This window comes from Myotis nattereri, assembly GCF_964212035.1.
Source record: "Myotis nattereri genome assembly, chromosome: 3".
In the NCBI taxonomy this organism is placed as follows: domain Eukaryota; kingdom Metazoa; phylum Chordata; class Mammalia; order Chiroptera; family Vespertilionidae; genus Myotis; species Myotis nattereri.
In genome coordinates, this window is record NC_138077.1 from 79,863,770 (window position 1) to 79,885,934 (window position 22,165).

At 38.8% G+C, this 22,165-nt stretch overlaps 1 protein-coding gene across 2 annotated transcripts in view; it reads left to right on the plus strand.

The window, feature by feature from the left end:
• Nucleotides 1-22,165, plus strand: part of CMSS1 (cms1 ribosomal small subunit homolog) — a 406,540-nt gene that overhangs the window by 370,702 nt on the left and 13,673 nt on the right. For both annotated transcript variants that reach the window (XM_081086727.1, XM_081086728.1), the window contains exons 3-6: nucleotides 13,991-14,062; nucleotides 16,562-16,691; nucleotides 19,910-19,969; nucleotides 21,059-21,161. In XM_081086727.1, the coding sequence (XP_080942853.1) occupies nucleotides 13,991-14,062; nucleotides 16,562-16,691; nucleotides 19,910-19,969; nucleotides 21,059-21,161 (365 nt within the window). The remainder of the gene's footprint in view (nucleotides 1-13,990; nucleotides 14,063-16,561; nucleotides 16,692-19,909; nucleotides 19,970-21,058; nucleotides 21,162-22,165) is intronic.

The following is a 22,165-nucleotide window of genomic DNA, read 5'->3' on the forward strand; positions in this document are numbered from 1 at the left end:
TTCAGAGTAGACATTTGATAAACTCAGTGGACATTTGATAAACTTTGTTTCCTGGGCCTATGACCTTTTGTTTCTTTTTGTAATCTTCACACTGCCAACTCACATCCATTTGCAGCTTTTTCATATTATGTGTCCCGCAAACCTGATTATCATGTGTGTTGTTGTTTTTTGAAAATTTTATTTTGTTTTTAATTTTTTTAAATTACAGCTGACATATAATATCATATTTGGGGTGTACAGCCCCATTTTTAACATTTATATAGCTTATAAAGTGATCACCCCAATAAATCTATTATCCATCTGATATCATATATAGTTATTAGAATATTAATATTTCCTATGCTGTACTTTACATCCCCATGACTATTCTGTAACTACCAATTTGTACTACTTCTTTTTTATTTTTTAATCCTCATCCAAGGAGCGAGGATGTTTTTCAACTGATTTTTTAGAGTGTGGAAGGGAAGAGAGAGGATAGAGAAACATCGATATGACAGAGACACTTGGATTGGTTGCCTCCCACACCCACCCCAATCAGGAGTAGGGTTTGAGACCTGCAACTCAGGTTTGTGCCCTTCACCAGGAATCAAACCCAAGACTTCCGTGAGAAGTCCAACACTCTAATCACTGAGCAACACCAGCCAGGGCCATACTTCTTAATCCCTTCACCTTTTCCACCCAGCCCCCCAGAATCCTTCTCATCTGGCAACCATAAAATATTTTCTGTATCTATGAGTCTGTTTCTGTTCTGCTTGTTCATTTATTTTGTTTTTCGGATTCTACATGGAAGGGAAGGTCATATGGCATTTGTGTTTCTCTGTCTGACTTAATTTCACTCAGCACAATACGCTCTACCATGCATGTTGTTGCAGATGGCAAGATTTCATTCCACTCTTTTTTTTTTAATCCAATCTTTTTTATGGCTGAATCATATTCCATTGTATATATGTACCACTTCTTTTCTTTTAATTGAATTTATTGGGGTGACCTTGCTTCACAAAGACATACAGGTTTCAAGGGTACAACTCAATAAAACATCATCTGCACACTGCATCATGCCCCCATTGCCCCACAGAAAGCCCCTTTCCATCCCCATTCTTTCCTGCTTTGCCCACCTCTTCCTATCCATACTCCCTTTCCCTCTAGTTATCACTACTTTTTGTGTTATATATACATTTGGGGGAGAGGAGGGCTTAATCCCTTTACCTTCTTTCATCCAATACTCTTAACATTCCTCTCCTCTGACAGCTGCTGGTCTGTTCCATGTATCCATGCCTCTGTTTCTATTTTGTCAGTTTAATTATTTTTCATTAGATTCCACTTATAAGTGAGATCATATGGTATTTGTCTTTCTCTGACTGGCTAATTTCAGTTAGCATTATAATCTCCAGGTCCATCCATGCTGTCACAAAGGTAACATTTTCTTTTTTCTTTTTTTATGGCCAAGTAGAATTCCATTGTAGAAATGCACCACAGCTTTTTTCTCCATTCATCTGCTGATGGGCACTTGGGCTCTTTCCAGATCTTGGCTCTTGTAAACAATGCTGCTGCAAACATAGGGGTGCATATATTCTTTCTGATTGGTATTTTGGGATTAATAGTATATATTCCCAGAAGTGGAATCACTGGGTCAAAAGGCAGATTCATTTTTAATTTTTTGAGGAAACTCCATACTGTTTTCCAGAATGGCTGCACCAGTCTGCATGCCCAAAAACAGTGCATGAGGGTTCTCTTTTCTCCACTTCATTGCCAGCATTTGTTGGTTGATTTATTGATGATAGCCACTTTGACAGGCGTGAGGTGATACCTCAGTGTGTGTGTGTGTGTGTGTGTGTGTGTGTGTGTGTGTGTGTTTAATCTTTATTGTGAAAGTATTACACATGTTCCCCCCCTCATTGACCCCTTCTAGCCCACCCCACCTCCCCGCCCCAGGCCATTGTATTTATGCACCCCTTCTTTTTTATTCAGTCATCTATTGGTGGACAGTTAGGTTGCTTCCATATCCTGGCTATTGTAAATAATGCTGCAATAAATATATGGATGTATATATCTTTTCAATTTAGTATTTTGGGTTTCTTTGGATAACTCTACCTAGAAGTAGAGTTGCTAGGTCCTTATTTGTCTCTTGTTGTAACCTTTGGTTTAAAGTCTATTTTGTCTGGTATTGGTATTGCTACCTTTGCTTTGTTTGTTTGTTTGCATTTTCATGAAATATCTTTTTCCTGGGCCAGGGGTTCTGGTGTGGGGCTAGGACCCCTGGCTTCTCTGGGGGACCTCTGCAGCTAAAATATTTTTAACCGCCTCACATAGGTGTGGGACCAGCCTGTTGGCATCTCTGCCTCTCCTACCAGTCTCAGTGGCTTCTTCTTTATATCCTTAGTTCCATAGGACTTCCGTTCAGCTAGATTTCAAGGGGTTCTGAATTATGGTTGTTCTGTAGTTTGGTTGCAGTTTTGATGTGGTTGTGGGAGGATTTTAGTACCACATTTACCTATGCCTCCCTTGACTGGAAATTCCCTATGTCTGATTTTTAAAGGACTATCTAGTGTCAGTCCATACTTATCATCTTTGTAATAATGGGTTGTAGTCTTATTGTAAGTGGCCCTAAAGTCTTTCCAATGGAGGGTCACTCTACCCAAATTTTGTGACCAGTTTGTGGAGCTTATTGGCATAGTGACTACCTATAAACTGTGAGACCTTAAACAAGTTAAACTCTCTGGGCATCAGTCTCCTTATTGGTAAAATGATGATAGTAATTGTGTTTTCCTGAAAAAGTTGCAATGGGTACTAAATGACTAATACTTGTAAAGCATTTTCAATAATGATTGACAAAAAGAGTAAACACTGAAGTGTTAATAATTATAGTGAAATACATACTTCAAATCTCTTTTATTTTGTTTATTATTTTTACTCTGTGGAAAGAGGAAGGCAGAAAGATATCTTATATATAGTTATCTTGGTTTTCTCCTCAGCCATTAAATATTTTGCTCAAAGGCCCTATATCAGTTCTAGTTTTAACCATTCTTTCAAAGGCCTATAGGTTAACAGCCTTAGCTTTCAATTTATTTCACCAAGGTGTGGTTTGATTTTACCTTAACTTATTACACTGACCACACCATAGTCATGCCTTCTTTGACCTACCTGCAGAACTTGGTTCTTAATAGCTTCTTCATACCCAATTGGCTTCCTTTTTCCTTACTTTCTGCCTTGATATTTTTCTTGCTTGCTGCTCACATTTTCTCATCATTGAAAGAAATTTGCATTAATAAACTTGCCCAAGCCTGCATTTTTCCTGTCTTTTCCTTGGTGGGGCCATCTGCATTGCTAAATTTCCTGTTTTTAGTGCCTTGGCTCTTCTTTTCCCACAACCATCATGTTAGAGAAAAGACAGGGAACCATAGGAAGAAGAGGGGGAAATGGGGGAGGAGAAAGTTAAATGCATTCTTCATTTCTGTGAGCATTCACCTCTTTCCACGACCCAGGTTTCAACAACAAAGGCCTTTTACTGAGCATGTAACACAGGCAGTGTGCAAGGCACTGTGACTCACACAATCCTCACAGCTGCCCTTTGAAATACAAGGTATCCCATTTGACAAATTACCTGAGACTCAGAGAGATGGGTTCTGGGGGTCATGGCCACTTGGGTGGGTGTGAGCAGATGCTGAAGATCTATTTCCACTTCTCTTTTCACCTGTGTTTCCTCTTTCAGCTTGGAAACACTGTATTCACCACATCTTCATGTGCTTTGTTGATCACATGCCATTGCTGTTTTTTGCTAAGAAAAAAAATTACGATTTTATGGCCCATTTTATCCATCTCCCTCCTACTTTAATTTCTTTTACTATCAAATTGCTTTACAGAATTCAAGTCCTAGGTAGACAAATGCCCTAAGCCCTTCCTCCAAGCCTCTTATTTCCCTGTCCAGAGAATTTACATGGGACTCTCCTGGGCCCCACTGCCTTTTGAGTGTTATCCGTCTAGCTCCCTGGTCTCCCCCACCAGGCTGCACACCTGGAGGACACAGTTTATCTCCACACACCTGGTATAGAATCATGCCCCTAATTGGCACTCATTATTTGTGAAATGAAGGATTGGGTGACTATAGCAGTATTCCAGTTTTTCTTAACCACTCTTTCCATCTCAACCCTTTGGGTCCCAGAGTGTAAGTCATCAGCTCCCTGACCCTGCTGCCTGCTGAAGAAGTCTTTTGGACCCTGGATATCCAGTGTCCCTCCTCTAATCCCCTCCTTGAAGGTTTCCCCATCTGAACAGAGCTGGACTCTCTCTTCCCCCACCCCACCTGACTGCCCTCTGGATCCTCTGTGGGCTCCCTAACCTCTCTCCAGCTGCTCTTCTCCCCCTGACCCATCATCACACCAAGGATGACCTTCTTGTCAGGCAGACTGTCCTTTCTTGAATCTTCCTCTGGTTGTTTATGCACAAAGAGCTTGAGTCTCCAAACTAGTTAATAAGCTCCTTGGGGACCAGGGTTTTTTTGTGTTCACTATAGTACCTAGCACAGTGCTAGGCAATTGACTCATTTGGTAGATATGACTGGATATTTATCCTCTAATAGTAATTATATTTTTTTCCTGAATAAAAAAAGAAATTATTTTTATGCTTTATGTAAATTTTTAATTTTTAAAATTAGCTTAGTCACTTCGCTGTTCTTTATGGTTTTTGTTTTGTTTTGTTTTTAAATATATTTTTTATTTATTTCAGAGAGGAAGGGAGAGGGAGAGAGAAATAGAAACATTAATGATGAGAGAGAATCATTGATCAGCTGCCTCCTGCACTCCCCCTACTGGGGATTGAGCCTGTAACCCAGTCATATGCCCTGACCAGGAATCAAAGGTCAATAGCTGGTTAATAGGTCGACAGCTCAACCACTTCTGGTTCATAGGTCGATAGCTCAGCCACTGAGCTACACCTGGCCAGGCTGTTCTTTATGTTTTTAGGATTTTTTATGCTTGCGTAAGGAACTGCCTGGCATTATGCTGTCAGCTATAATACATACTTAGGCTTTCGTTTCACCAGGTGAGAGTGTCTGTCAAGTTAGGTAGTGTTCCCTGCTGCACCACAGCTAGCCTCACTTCTATTACTGAGTCCAAGCCTCTCGTCTGTCCAGTATTTCAAGCCCCAGATTTATAACTTTGTAAAACTTTTTTACCCATGCAACTACATCATCTCTAGAAACCATTTCACATCTAATCATCCTTGGCCTCCTTAATAATGTAAGTATAAAGATTTGCCAACAGTTCTTTTTTCCCCCCAGATATTGCTTCCAAAATAAATGATGAATTCCCCTACTCCTAGAGATTGCATCACCCTCTTCCCTCCTCAACCTCAGTGATTTCAGAGCCAGCCCTGGTGACTTTGTAATTATGGTTCCCTTAAGGAATATAATCTCTTCGGAGGGATTTCGTGACTTTTCATTGATGCCTCCATGATGTCAGTAGGCTTTCAGTGGTTCCATGATCCATCCTCTCCCCATCAGAGGCCACACCAGAGTTCTTTTTCTTAAACTGGCTTTTGCTTACCTCTTTGGTTCATAAAGGAATCTTCAGCAAGAGTACCTATCCCTTTCCCTCCTTACTCACCTTTCTCTACTGTTGTATTTTCTTACTCTTTTCTTATTTCAGCATTGATCATTTCCTATCTCTCCCACTCTTTATCTTTAAGATTACTCTTGATGATTTTAAGTGAAAAGACTATGTCCTCTTCACTCTTCTATTTACCTTCTACCTTGCCATGGTAGTGTCTCAATTCTCTTTATATTCATCTAGTGTGGTATAACAAATTGACCCAAAAGTTAGTAGCTTAAAACATAAAAATTCTTTTTTTTCTTTATTGATTAAGGTATTACATATGTGTCCTTATCCCCCCCCCCATTACCCCCCACACACCCTCGCTTGTGCCCTCACTCCCCTAGTGTCTGTGTCCATTGATTATGCTTACTTGCATGCATACAAGTCCTTTGATCTCTCCCCCTTTCCCTACCCTCCCTCTGAGGTTTGATGGTCTGGTCGATGCTTCTCTGTCTCTGGATCCATAAAAATTCTTTACCTCATAGTTGCTGTTCTCTCACAGGCATGACTTAGTTCGGTCCCTCTGGCTCTACACATCTCACCAAATGCAGTCAAGTTGTGGGCAGGGGTTTGGGGGCTCAACCCCCTTGTTGGCAGGCCTCAATCCCTCACCATGTGAGCCTCCCATTGGGTTGCCTCACAACATTGTCACTGGCACAACCACAGATCATTTCCAGATAAACTCTTTCCTGCCTTGGCACCCTGCCAAGGCAATTGAGGAGCAATACCCCTTAAGCTTCCTCGAACAGGTTTGAGAAAATCTGTGAGGCAAATCTTTGAATTCTTTATAGAGCTCATATGTGACTAAATGGTACTCTGGGGTCTGAGGTTTTAACAAATGGATTTGCAGCCATACCCTGCACTTCTTTCATAGTCCCCCTTCCCACTGCACTCCCTCCTTTTCATTTTACTCTAAGTCCCAAGAAATCAGGTGACACCTTCAACAATATATGGATCTTCTTTACTGTTTAACCCATGGCATGATACATGTTCTACTTTTCATGCAACTGAAGATAACAGTATTGCTAAACTTACTATCACTACATAACAAAGATTCTTTCTCCTTCAGTATTCAGTAAGACTTTCCTCACTTTCTACAAATCCTCACCCTCAGTGTCGTCAGAGTTGAAAACTTTATGAATAATGTGTTTGGACACACTGTCTGTCCATCAATCATCTTATTTTTGGCACATTTCAAAGTAATTTGAAAAGTCAGTACACTCCCCCAGACACTTCATCATGCATATCATTAACAAAAGTCCAATATTTAAAGATTCTTTTTGACTTTTCAAGATGAAGTTAGCACACAATAAAATGCACAAATGTCAAATTTACCATTCAATAACTAGTAAAATAGTCAAATTCATGTAATACCTTTACACAGACCCCTACAGGATAAAGAACGTTACCATCGCTCTATTCCCTTTCATGCCACCTCCCAGTCGATCACCATTCCACACTCTGTGACCCAGAGGCTGTTCTGATGTTGTCCCCCTCAATTAGTTTTGCCTATTCTAGAATTTTCTGAACATGAACATACAGTGTATGTTCTTTGTTCAAGGCCTCTTTTATTCAGCACAGTGTTATTTAGATTCATCATGTTGATGTATAGTGGCTCTCTTTTTTTGTATTGCTGAGTGTATTATTCTGCCAGGGCTGCCGTAACAAAATACCAATCTGGGTGGCTTTTTTTTAATTGAACTTATTGGGTGACATTGATTAATAAAATAATATAGGTTCAGAATTATGGAAAACAGTATGGATTTTCCTCAAAAAAATAAATATGGATCTGTCATTTGACCCAGTGATCCCAATTCTAGGGATATATCCTAAGAAACCCAAAGCACCAATCAGAAAAATGTATACACCCCTATGTTTATAGCAGCACAATTTGCAATAGCTAAGATCTGGAAACAGCCCAAGTGTCCATCAGTAGATGAGTAGATAAAAAAGCTGTGGTACATTTATATCATGGAATACTGTGCAGCAGTAAAAAAGAAGACTCTCTTACCCTTTGAGACAACATGGAGGGACCTACAGAATATCATGCTAAATGAAATAAGTCAATCAGAGAAAGGCAAGTATCACATGATTGCACTCATATGTGGAATCTAAGTAACAAAATAAACTAATGAAAAGAGTGGATCCTGAGACTCAAAGCATGGAACAGAGTGCAAAATATCAGAGGGAAGGCAGGGGAGGGTGGGAGGTAATCAACCAAAGACCTTGTATGCATATATGCATAACACATGGACACAGACAGTAGGGTGCTGAAGACCTGGGCTAGGGGTTGGGGGACAGGGGCAGGCTGAAAGGAGTCAATTGGGTGAAAGGGGGACATAAGTAATACTTTTAACAATAAAGAATAATTTTTTAAAAAAAGAAAACAAAAATAGATAAATAAATTAAAGTTAACCCCCCCAAAAAAATCATATAGATTCAGATATACAGTTCTATAATACATCATCTGTATTTTATACTGTGTTCACCACTCCACATCAAGTCTCCTTCCATCACCATTTATCCTCCGTTTTCCTCTTCTACCTCACCTTCGCCCCACTTTCTCTCTTGCTACCACCATACTGTTGTCTGTTTCTATGAGGTATTTTTTGTTGTTGTTTGGTTTCTCCTAAGGTGTCTCTCCTTGCCTTGCTGTGTCATTACATGGTCTTGCTTCTTGCTGTGTTCTCACATGGTCTTTCCTCTGTGAGCACATCCCTGGTTTCTCTTCCTCCTCATACAAAGACACAGTTTTATTGGATTAGGACCTCATGCTTATGACCTCATTTAATTACCTCTTTAAAGGCTATCTACAAATACAGTCATATAGGGATGTTAGGACTTTAACATGAATTGGGAGTGGGGCACAATTCAGTCTGCCTCACAAATTTTCTGACTAATATTCAATTATATGAATACTAGAAGCCCAGTGCACAAAATTCCTGTACAGGTAGGGTCCCTAGCAGCTGCCGGCTACCAGTCGGGACCTCCCTTCCCCTGGCTGCTGGCCAGGGCTTCCCTTCACACCCACCTTGGCCTGGCGCTGCCCGCTCACCTGCTCCACCATTCCGCTGTGGTCCCGCTCTTGTCAGGGCCCATCAGGGCCAGCAGCGCCTCCACTGCCACCACTGCCAGTGCCATGTTGCTGCCACCCGCCATGTTCCGCCACCCCTTGGCGGTCTGTGCACATCTACCTCCTGCCCATAGGGACAATTTGCATATTAGCCTTTTATTATATAGGATACCATAGTTTGTTTATCCATTCCTCTCTGATGGATACTTGGGGCTATTTTTTATTTGGGGGTATTATGAATAAATCTGTCATGAACATTCATATACAAGTCTTTTTGTGAACATGTATTTTTATTTCTCTTGAGTAAATACCAGGAATGGAATTGCTGAGTTATGTTTAGGTTTATAAAAACTGCTTTTCCCCAAAATGATTGTAACATATTTGCATTCCCACCATCCCATATATGAGACTTTTAGTTGCTTTATATCAGCATTTGGGTTTATTAATCTTTTAATTTTTAATATATTTTAATGGTGTGTATTGAATAACTTCTGACTAAACCCAAAAGAAACTAAAAGCCACTTCTAAATTGTTTTTCTTTTTATAATGAACATTCTCATTTTTGTTATAAAATGGCAATTAAAATTTTTTTAACAAAGTACAGTGAGGCCTTGACTTACGAGTTTAATTCGTTCTGTGACGGAGCTCGTAACTCAAATTACTTGTATGTCAAATCAAAAAGTGAACTAGTGAGACACGTGATGCTGGGCTGATGTTGTGGTTCACTGTGACGTTCGCTGCGCCAACTAGCGGTGGGGTATCTGAAGCTGGCTCGTAACCTGAATTTTAGCTCGCAACTCAAAGCAAAAAATCGGCCGAGAGACGGCTCGTATCTCAAAAAACTCATTAGTCGGGACACTCGTAAGTCAAGGCCTCACTGTAATATTCAAACGCTATTAAAATTTTGAATGAAAAAATAGCAGTCCCTTTTTCTACTGTTACCCTAACTTTTTCCTCAGAGGCAGTCATCCTCAACTTTTAGTTGTTTTCCTTATTTGCTACCTTACAGTTTTTACTGCTGTTTCTTGATTTATCCATTTCTGATATGATATGTTAACTTCTCAAGGTAGCATATGAGAACATAACTCTCCCTTTTCTCCTCCCAATTGCCACATCCCCTGCCAACACAATATCATATTGTGATATAAAATGGGTGTCATTCTTTCATTATTATGACCATGGAAATACTGTTCAATCCTGAGAAAAAGAGAAGCTGTAATCATTCCTCCTTTCTTATACAAGTCTTTATTTTCATGACATCAATAAAATTACTGCACTTCTCCCTTTGTCTAGCTTGCTGTGTTCTTATTTTTAATTATTTTTATATGTTCCAACATCTCTTCCACATGCTCATGAATAATATTTTTCATATGCTCAAAGAGATCAGTTATTCTTCTTTTCTGCAGACCTCCATGCTCCTATTCCACTCTGAATTGGCTATTCTCTAGGCCTGTTGAACAATTGAGACTTTTCTTTACTGCCCCTTCAACACTTTTCTGGATTAGTCTCCCTCTTTGCTGAATTCCATATCTTCCTTGGTCGTGGTTTATTAAACCTTTATTTTTCTGGGGTACACCTTCAGTATCTGTAGGTAGAAAGTAAATTTATTAAGACCTTAATTTACTCTTTATTGATAGTTTGGATGGGTATAAAAATCTAGTTTTTAAATATGTTTTCCTCATAATTTTGAAGGCACTGTTCCAATGAGTTCTAGCATCCAGTAATGCTATTCAAGATTTGAAGCCATTCTTTTTTCTGGCCCTTTATTTTGAATGTTATTGTTTTTCACTTTGAAATTTTTTAGAATCTTTTAGTTGTCCAATTTCACAGTGATGCTCTTTGGGGTGACTATTTTCCTTATTTGTTGTACTTTGTACCTAATGATATTTCAATGTTGAGTTTCATGTCCTAGGAAGTTTCCTTCAGTTCTGGGCAGTTTTTCATCACTCCATTTTCATATTTTACATGACCCCTTTTTCTGCAATTCCTTTTACTGGAATGTTGAATCTCTTGACCTGATTCTCTAATTTTCTTACCACTTTTAAATTCTTTCTGGGAGATTTATCTTTAAGCCTTCCTCCTTCATTCTTATTTCAACTCTTTAATTTGTTTTAATGATCAAATGTTTTCTGATTATCTTTTTATGGCATCTTTTTCTCATGGATGCAAATTCTTCCCTTATCTGTCTGAGAATATTAATTGTAATTATTTTCAAGAAATATACCTCTTTCCTCAGGATCCTCTTTTTGTTGTTATTTGCTCTTATGTTGGAGACTGTACTTAGTTGTCTGGTGAACTTTAGCTGTCTATTCATAGTAAAGAGAGATACATTAAACAGTTGCTAGGAAATTTTTCTACATAGTAAGGCTTGTTGATTAGTGGACTTCATGGTAGGGGTAGGATGACAAACTAGATTTTTAATATGGTACCCCCAAATGTCACTTTTTGTGGCATTTCTCTTAGGCCATTTCATTTTTCCAGAGAAGAATTTAGTGGTTTCCTGCTGGTAATATATAAGCCTGGCTCGAAACATCCTGAAAGAGGGACAGGAAAAGGAAGTGAGCCTCCACCTCTGTCCTGTCTCCTCTGTGTCAGACTTCTTGGTCCTCTGGTCCTCTCCAGATAATAAACCTCCAGTCTGTTGCCAGGAAAAGCAGATGAGAGGAAGCAGTAATAAGAGGGTTGCTTGCCTGCCTGGGCAGGAGATACAGCTCAATGGAGGGTGTGAGGGAGGCTAATCTTTCTAAACATAAACTTTCAAACAATCTCTTTCTTTTAAACCCTTCATTCTCTATAGTACCTTCTACCTCCACCTACTAAACCTTTTCAGAGGCCAACAGGCCCAACAGACTCACTTGTTATTAGCTTCCACCTCTCCAGAAACCCAGGTGCTAGCTTTCTCTCTCTGCTAAATCACTTCCATGCAGTTTTAATCACTTTCTATTTTCCAAAAAGTTGTTGAAATCTCTCCACTACTGTTAACCTCTCTCTTTGTTTCTTGGTTCTTATAGGTTTGTACCTTTTCACTTTTCTTTATTTTCAGTATATTGGCATTTTGCCATTGTTTTGCTATGTTTAACCAGAAGAATTATTATTAAAGAATATAAGTTTTGCACTTTAAAGAATTAATTATATGCACCCAATTACTTCACTTAAAAGCTTTAACTCTTTCATATATTTTTGGGAATTGTGATTCTTCTAAATACATATTTAAACTACATCTTTTGCTACATATTTAAAATCATTATATTTCTTATAAAGTCATATAATGGTGTTACTTATCAACTATCAAAGACATATATACTGTTCGAATTGGTTTCCAGAAATGGTTAGTTTAGCCTGGCCTAAGTCTTCCACATCTTCTTACCTAGTCTGAGGGTAAGCGTCAGCATTCATAAGACAGCTAAGTTTAGGAATTTTCAATAGTAGGGATTTGTATTTCCTCATAAAGCCACCTGACCACTCTGGAAATTGACCCAATAAACTTGGCTTCTTTGTTTGTACCCTACCTCAACCAGCTAAGGTGACTGCTCCCAGAAAACAAATATACTGCATCTTCTTTAGAATGATCTAAGAATTTGAACCTAACATGTAAAACTGATTCTGTATCTTGACTAAAGCAATTCATAAAACATGTTTCTTTTTTCCAATGCATGATTCAGACTTACATTTTTTTTCCAGAGTCTATATGCTTATAACTGAGCTCATTTCCAGATTTGTGTCATGTTGAGCTGATTGGCTTTGTAAACCTAGCATAAATACAACCCAGCACATTGAATATATTCTTAAAGAGCACCCTCACTTGCTAAATAAGAAAATGAAACAGGTTTCTACATCTGCTTCCCCAAAACCTTGATACTGGTGACAAGATACTGCAGAATGCCTTAAGGGATCTGCTAATCATATCTGGGCCTTTGCCTTAGGAGCTTGAGCTGAATCTTGGCGTGGTGTGTAATTGGACTCTTATGACCATCTGGCAGCTTCTGTGACACATTAGTGGCCTTGGCCCAGTTTCTAATTGGCATGTATCTGCATCCACAAGACAGCTTAACTTTCTAAATAAGAGAGGTCATAATATCTTTTTTATTCTTTAGCTATAATGCAATTATTCTTTGTAGGTTTTTTGTTTTAACTGAGAAGAAGCTAAAATTTCAAGATTCCATGTTACTTTAATCTTGAGCCCTTTGTATCTACTTCTCTACTAACTGAAACAGTGTCTAGAAACTGCTGGTCCTGGCTCCCTGTCTTGAAGAAATTATGTAGCATTATATCTTTCTCTCTCTCTCTCTCTCTCTCTCTCTCTCTCTCTCTCTCTCTCTCTCTCTCTCTCTCTCTCTGGCTTCAGGCCATAGGCATTCTTAATCTGCAGACTGTCTGTAAACTGTAATAGAAAGCTTCATCTGTAATCATTTTAAACAGAGCCAGTGGAGACAAGATTGCTTTAGTTAGTAGCTTACTAGTTTAAATTGAGTATGCTCTAGTTGGAATGGAAACTTAATCAAGGAAAAACTCCGAGTAAGTTTTCACTTACATTTTATATCTTACTTGGTAACTTTTTTGAAAATGTTGCATAAAAGACCCAGCACAGGAAACATTTTATATTTGTGCTTATGATTAATAAATATGGAATCTGAGGCATTCTATTTTATAAATCAAAGACATAGTCCAAATTTCCTGTTTTTCTACATTTAAAAAAAAGGCAGGGTAAAAATAGCACTAAACTCTATAGGGTATTCAGGGGTCAAGGCAACAGGCAAAATCAGTTACTCAAGATGCCTGATGCCAAGACTTCTCAGTCCATCAACAGAAACATTCATTTAGTAGTCACTATAGATAGGTGAGATGATTGTTCCAGGTATTATAAAAATATAAGTAAATATATCCTATTTCAGATTTTCTACGCTTATTGAGAAAAGGAGAGTGTAACAAAATAGTAAAGTAATAAACTAGTGACTTGGAAACACAGGTTCACCCATTGCTAGTTCATGGAAAACGCAAGTCTCACCCGTCAGACATTCTTATTACGTCTACATTTTCATCACATCTATTTCTGCCTGTATTTTACAAACCGGGCTACTGCCTTTAATCTTTAAGATCCTGCACCACCTCCCCAAGCACACATGTGCACTCACATATTCTGACCTTTGCTCAAAGATTTTCCAGTCTGCCTAATAGCCTACAGTGGGTCTTTCTGCATCTGTCTATCTGTGGAATATTACCAAGATGCTCTGAAGAATATATTTATGGCTGTAGGTTCTTTGGGATTGGTACCATTAGTTGATGCTTCATCATGCTAAGAGGAAAGTTTTCTCATTTGTATTTTTTATAGCCTACGGAATGTTTCTTGGTACAACCAAAGGAAACAAAAGAAGATGCCACCAAGACCAGGAAGAGGAGAAAGGTAATATTAATTCCTTACAATGGTGTGGCCCTACGTGGGTTACATCACCTTTTTGTATAGTGTGCTTTGATGAGGCAATTATTACCATCGCATCTTTAGAGATGCAGAAATTGTAAGATTCAGTGGGGTTTGGTGACTTCCTTAGGTCACTTGTAATAAGTGTTTCTGTTGGAGCTAAAAATAAATCCTCCTGATTCCTATTTCAGTTTTGTGAAACACTAAACATCTTTCTTACCCACCCTGTGTTTTCACTGTGGTTAGAAGTCAGACATGGGTTTCTAATTCTAGAAGGGGCCCAGAGCTCTCCTGCCCTATGGCCCCTCCAGCTCTGTCCAATGAAAGAAGTTTACCAATCTTTTTTTCTTACCCATCTCAATTTTTAAAACCTTTTATCGTAGAGAATTAATGAAAAGAAAATAAACAGATGAAGGTAGCAGTATTAGGCATTTCTACCTCTCATTTGGAGCCATAATTTAAAGCAAAAGGCACCCCTTGCATTTTAATACTTGCCTGTGAGCATATGGAAGACTCTTGCTCCTATACAAACTTTCTTATGGCTCAGACTTGGAGAAAGTGTGGTTAGCTTTGACCTTCCACTACAGTTGTGAAAACAGGAGTGTAATTCTCTCCCTGCCAAGAAGGGTCTTGCTGAAGTCAGCAGAGGAAATATGATTGGGATTAGAGGAGAGAAGATGGACTCAAACCAGTTACTTAACAGCAAGCTTTTAGAAAACTGTAGTGTGTGTGTGCATATGTTTTCTTTGCTTGCAAATGGCCAAATAGGAAGACAGGAGATGCCAAATTGGCTGAGGTCTGGCAAGTCCTTAAAGAAGTAACGTTAACTTCTCTTTGATAGTTTGTGTACTAATGGCCTTCAGGAGTGTTAAGTTGTTGGGGGCTCAAGGTCAGAACTCTGGCTAAGTAGTTTAGCCTTGGCTGAGGTCATGCTAAAATGTGCCCACCGATGACATATTTTTAAAGTTAATTCACTTGACAGAACTTTGACCATTCTCAGCAGTGGTATAGAAATGAGGGCATTGTGGAAGGAGGGGAAAAACCTGGGGGCTGGGAGGTTGTGAGGAACAGCTCTTTCTAGATCTTTGGTGAAACATTAGAAGGAAATGAGAAGGGAAGTTTATGATGAAAATTGAAGGAACAATTGTGTGTTCCTAGTACATTGCAGGCATTCGGTAAATGCTACACAAATAGGTCCAAATCAAAATAGGTGTTGTACAGTATTTCCTATTCGGCTTTCCATAGGACCACTTCAAGACTGCATCTCTCAGGACTTGAGAATTGAGGGTCTAAAGTCCCCCTTTGGCCGAAACCGGTTTGGCTCAGTGGATAGAGTGTTGGCCTGCGGACTGAAGGGTCCTAGGTTCGATTCCAGTCAAGGGCATGTACCTGGGTTGCGGGCACATCCCCAGTAGGAGATGTGCAGGAGGTGGCTGATCGATGTTTCTCTCTCATCGATGTTTCTAACTCTCTATCTCTCTCCCTTCCTCTCTGTAAAAAATCAATAGAATATATTTTTAAAAAATTAAAAAATATTTATTAAAAAATAAATAAATAAAGTCCCCCTTTGCAGCGAGTCCTATGCTCACATTACTCCTGTAGCTTTTACTTAATCCCCAGAATCCAAACTGAGAGTCAGTGCCTGAAAAACCAGGTTAGGCAAGAAATTCTCAAAATTCTGCCCTCCCAAGTTTAAGGAGAGCTTCCACAGAAACAAGATTTCTTGACTTTTTTTTTTTTTTAATATATTTTATTGATTTTTTGCAGAGAGGAAGGGAGAGAGATAGAGAGTTAGAAACATCGATGAGAGAGAAACATCAATCAGCTGCCTCCTGCACATCTCCCACTGGGGATGTGCCCGCAACCCAGGTACATGCCCCTGACCGGAATCGAACCCGGGACCTTTCAGTCCGCAGGCCGACGCTCTATCCACTGAGCCAAACCGGTTTCGGCGATTTCTTGACTTTTAACAGAAAATTATATCCTCTTATAGAGACTGCTGTAAAAATGTCACTTCTCCTAGATGTCTTTGTAACTAGGAGTTACAAGGAATCTTTTATCCGTGGTTCTCAACCTTTTGGCCCTTTAAATACAGTTCCACGTGTTGTGACCCAACCATAAAATTATTTTCATTGCTACTTCATAACTGTAATGTTGCTACTGTTATGAATCGTAATGTAAATATCTGATATGCAGGATGGTCTTAGGCGACCCCTGTGAAGAAAGGGTTGTTCAACCGCCAAAGGGGTCGTGACCCACAGGTTGAGAACCGCTGTTTTAGATCCTCCATTCGTTTTTCAAAGCAGCAGTGCCCAAGAAATTCTATTATGTTTTCTCAAGTATGTTTATTAGTACTCACATTCATACTTGGCTATCATCAAAGCCTATGTGCAGTTTAAATGCCAGAGGAATCAACCCATCATAAGCCAAATGCCATTCTGAAGTCTTTCCTCCTTTTTTTATTTTTCTTTCTTCTCGTCTTAGAAGAAAATTACTGACATTCTTGCAAAATCAGAGCCAAAACCTGGGACACCTGAAGACCTGCAGAAACTGATGAAGGACTATTACAGCAGCAGTCGCTCAGTGATTGAATTAGAAGAACTGAAGCTACCAGGTACAGCCAGGCTTCTTTGGTTTTTTTCCTTTTTTTTTTTTTAATTTCTTACTATTCTGAGGTTAGTCATTCAGAAGGATCCATTGTTAATTGCTAGCAATTTTCCTGATGAGGAGGAGCAAAACAGATTCATCTTTATATTATGGCAAGGTGTCTCAGCCAGACATTAATATATTTTCCTCACACTAATGCTCCTTTCCTCAACCTCGTAATTTTAATTTGTGGATGATTTCTTTATTAAGATGCTACATGGTATTCTAATAGTAAGATTTTAATTGTATTTTTTTTCAAAAGGCTAGTTGTTGAGTATTCTTCTTAAAAAAAATTTTTTATTGATTTCAGAGAGGAAAGGAAAGGGAGAGAGAGAGATAAAAACATAAATGAGAGACAATCATTTAATGACTGCCTCCTGCATGCCCCCTACTGGCTGTTGAGCCCACAACCTTGGCATGTGCCCTGACTGGGAATCAAACCCTGACTCCTGTTCATAGGTCTGTGGCTCAAGCACTGAGCCATACCAGCTGGGTGCTTTTTTTTTTATTTTTTTCTGACCAGATTCTTCAAAGAGTAACAATCCCTAAGGAAGATAGAAGTTAAATAAAGATAAACCACACAATTAAAAGTATAGACATGAAACACTAATTTATTCATCCTTTATAGACAAGAATGTTAGCTTTAATAAGCAGCTTAGTTTTATTATTGCTCTTATCATGGATTTCTAATTATGGTTTTGTTTTTAGGATAGTTGTTGGGTCCTGGCCCAAACTTTTTCAAGCCAACTACCTAAAGATAGGGATAAAATTGTGCATTGTTAGCAAGGCTGACACATCATCACCCAGGTGACTCTTCACCCTACTATTGTTTGAAATCTACTCTTAGAGAATTTATAATTAAGTTAAAATATATTGCAAATTTTTTAAAACAACCTATTTTCATTAATTTTAAATTTGTGATACATCCTATAACTCCTGGGCAGAGATTGAAGAAAAGAGATGTTGTCATAAACTCAAAACGCAAACAGTTTGGGTGCCATGCCTGAGGTGAGCTATTTATAGACCACAAGGGCTATCTAATGCTGCTTTTGGAAAAAGTCAAGAGTTGTTTGACTTCCTTTTTCCATTACAACTGCATGCTTTCTAGAGGCTTGAGAAGCTGAAAAACAGACTGTTCCCTGAATTTTTATAATTCCTCTGTGATAAGCTTTTTTTATAAAATGCACATTGGGTTGGAGACCTGAGTGCCCTGTGCGTTTCTTTTCCAAAAGGGCTGTCCTTTAGGGAATGGAAGGAGTGCATGTCCACATAGCGAGACCTGGAGTTCTGACTTACTGGGCCCCCGGCTCCAACAGCAGTTAGCAGCACTCTCCTCAGCACAGCAGTTCCTCTGGAGGAGAGCTGGGTCCTGGCTGCCCTTTCTCAGGAAGCAAGTGTTATAACAAAGCCTCTTTTCAAGGTCTAACTGAAAGTGTGGTTTTACTGTGGCTCAGTGGTCATTTTTCCTTTCTCGTTTTTTGTTAGAGTATACCTTCAACTTTGGAAGGACTAGTGAGATAATGGGACCACTGCTACCCTGTAACCTCACAGAACATCAAAAACCTTAATTTGCTAGAACAGTAGAGAGTCCAAGGTCAGAAGAAGCCTTTAAGGAGTCATTTGAGTTCTGTAGTGAGTTTACATTATATTACTGTTGTATTAGAGTTCAGTAATATAGGTAAGCAAGAATATGTGGGCATGTGTTGGTTTAGGGAGGAAGAAAAAAATTGTAAATATGTTAAAAATACTATTATGGGCAAAAAGAGCAGGTTTTCATTTTCAGTTAAGAAATTAGGCCATTCTGATTCCCAGTGATTGAAGACATCATAGGAAGGGTTTAGAGAAAAGCCCCGTCACTACACTGATGAGACCAAGGACAGAGAGGAAGTGTGTGCTAGGTGAGAGGAGGGACATGCCATGGGTTGTTTGGTGCAGGCTCAGGAAGGGGTGTAAACATAAAGTGGCTGTAAATAATCAAATATTTTCCTATTTAGTTTGCCAAGTGTGTAACTTGGTTTTGATTTGAGGTTGTTTGTGTCTGTAGGGCAGGAACATGTCTTTTCAATTAACATGGTGTGCTGTACATTGTTAATGTCAGACACATGGGCACTTAATTAGTTTCGAGGCAGGAGTCCCTTGGAGCTAACCCCGCTGTCCTCCTGAGAGCTGCAGTGTGGTTTAGATCAGCGCTAAAAGCCTGAAGGCTAGCTGCAACTTAAAAAGCAAATTCCCAGGCTCACCCCCAGGGAATTCTGACTCACTATGAGAAAGTAAGTCCATCCCAGGAATCTGTATCTTCTGCAAAGCTCTCCAGGTGAGCCTGATCATATCCAGGCTTGGGAAATTAGTTTGAAAGACCATCGAAGGTTCTACAACAGCACAGGAGGCAACATCTTTGAAGTTCATTATTCACATAATGTGTTATAAATTCCGGGTCACCATATAAATGTCATTTAATTTAGTAATAGTTTGCTCCCTAGCACTCTGCTGTGTTTATATACAGACTTTTCCTTGTAGAAAGAAGTGGGACAGCCCTAGTCAGTTTGGCTCAGTGGATAGAGTGTCGGGTCCCTGTTTTAATTCCGGTCAAGGGCACTTGCTTTGGGGTGTGTGCAGGAGGCAGTGGAGGCAACCAATCGGTGTGTATCTCTCTCACATCGATGTCTCTCTCTCCGTGTCTCTCGCCATCTTTTCTACTCTCTCTGTAAAAATCAATGGAAAAAAATCTCCTTGGGTGAGGATTAAAAATAATAATAACTAGGACAATAAACCTCCAGCTTTTTTATTCATCTCAGTTACAGAGTTAACAATACTACATGATTGCTAGACCATGATTGTCATTGGTTGAGCAATTCCGTATGTTTTAATGTTATATTGGGAACATCTCGACATAGATTTGTTTCAGCTTTGCCTTTGTATATTGCCTGTTATTTGAAAATGATGTTTCATTAATCCACTGAATAATACAATAAGCTTGTACTTCCCTACCCTAAGAAACTATAAACAGTTAATGTTTACTTGTCATTGCTGCTGCTAGTGTTTTATATCCTAGACAACACTTGAAATATGTGATGAGCCCCCAATTCGATAATGATATACAACCTGGTTTAATCTGTTTTTATTATGTGAAATCAACTATGAAATAGTTGCAGAATTCTCTACAAAGCATGTTTCTCATAATCCTAGACTCCTGTTTCCTCAAGGCCAACGATTTGACTCATAGTCTTTCGTCATACCTAAAAGAAAGTAAGTAAACTCTCATTTTTAAAAAAATTATTCACCAAATTATTATTACGTTAAAACACAAGTTCAGTCTCTTCAAAATAAAAAATTTCAAAACTACATTTAAAATAAAAAGTTTCCACCTCAAATGGATTTTAAATGGAGGGTGTTTTAGGTTCCTCTGCATATTAACTTTTTTAAAACTTAAGTTTATTCTTGTTTTGCTCTGGCTTTGGGAATTTGGGATTTGGTCTGATTTTTGTTTTATAACACATGAGAAGTATTGGTGTAGGAACCTAGAGAATAGTTAGCATTCTAGTTCAGACCCCTCACTCATTTGCTCTTTGACCTGAGGAAAGTCACTGAGCACTCTCTGAGACTTGACTTTGTTATCTGAAAGATGAGGACTGTGTGACCGCTGTTCCAGCTCTGAGATTCTGAGGTTCTGTCCACATTTTCAGAACTCAGACCCTGAGTATTACATAGTCCATCTAATTTGATCTTTTCAACATGTATTGTGTGAGGTCAGTAATAACTAGATTATTCAGATGAGCTAGTCATTTATCTGTAATCAACAGTGAAATATTTAGATGTAGAGGATTTATCATTCTTCTTTCAAACTCTGTTCAGTTCTGAGGACACTCAGCTTGAGTTCATAAACCTTTCTCCCCCTCAAATTCAGCAAATGTAAATGTAATCAAGCTCACTGGACTATGAGAGCTAAACAAGAGAACACATGTAAAGTGCCTAGCACAGTGTCACTGCTCACCAGATGTTTGCTATTATTTTAATGTCATTTCTATTTTACATTTTATGCTCAGTGTCCCTTTAAAATTTAACATCATTGAATCAGAATTCTTTTTTTACTCAACATTGCCTTCAAGCATCAAACAAATTAAAAGTATCGCAAATGCATTCTTTTGAACTTTTTTTACTTAGTCCTAAAACTAGTCACTTTGGCATAATATGTTTTGTGTTGTAAGTTAATGATATTTCATTTTAGTCCAATGCCTACAATATCCAGAGAATAGAATCTAAACAGTGCTCATTATATTCTATTTTACTTAAACACTAATTTAGAATAATGTTTTCTCTCATGGTATTTTTTTTCAGTCTGCCCTAAGTGGGTAAAACTTCGGAAAAACCATACAGAGAAGAAGTCAGTCCTAATGCTGATCATCTGCAGCTCTGCCATCCGAGCCCTGGAGCTCATTAGGTTGGATGCTTCACCTATTATTTTGTTAATGTTTCCTGAATAGCTGATGTGTGCCGTATTGATATGTTCTGTGTGCTGAAGATGTTGCAATGAGCGAAACAGAGTCCACTCTCTCATAGGACTTACTTTCCAGGGAGGGACACCGACAATAAACAAATATACATTATAATGTCAGCTAGTGATAAGTTATATAAGAAAAAATACAGTATAGAAGTGGTTGGGGGCTTCTTTTAAAAGGTGGTCCCAAAAAGCTTCTCTAAGGAGATGGCATGTGAGCCAAGACTTGACCACAGTGAAGGAGAAAGCCAAGCAGATGGCTAAGAGCATGCCAGGCAGCGGGGACAGTCAGAATGATCTGGATAATCATCCTGAAGGATCCCTTTGGCTGCTGTGTGGAGAACACACGTTGTAGAGGGCAAGGGTGAAAACAGGGAGACCATAGCAATAACCAGTTAGAGGAAAAGATAAAACACCAAGAAATAAACTTATAAAAGCCCATATAAAGAAAATTTATCAGAGTGATGCAGAAGACCTTGAATAAGGCATACCATGTCCTTGAATAATTAGACTCAGTGATGTAAAAATGTCTATTTTACCTAAGATAATCCACAAGTTTCATAGATTCCCAACAGAACTCCAAAAAAATTGTTTTTGAACTAGGTAAACTAGTTCTAAGTCCATATGAGAAGAAATCTGTCCTCAGGGAAAATCTGGAAAAGATACTAATGAGCAGGTACTATGCCTATAGTATCAGATTTTTTTTAAAAAACGTACTACAAAGTCTCAATAATCAATACAGTATGGAACTGGCTCATGCATGACAGACAGATTAGACCCATGGAACAGAACTGGAAGTTCAGAAATAGACCCATATGTATATGAAAATGTAGCGTACGGCCAAGGTGACAAATCAGTAGGGAAAGATGGATTGTTTAATAAATGGTACTGGAACAACTGGGCAGCCGTCGAAAAAATAAACTTGGATCCATATTTCACTTCTTATA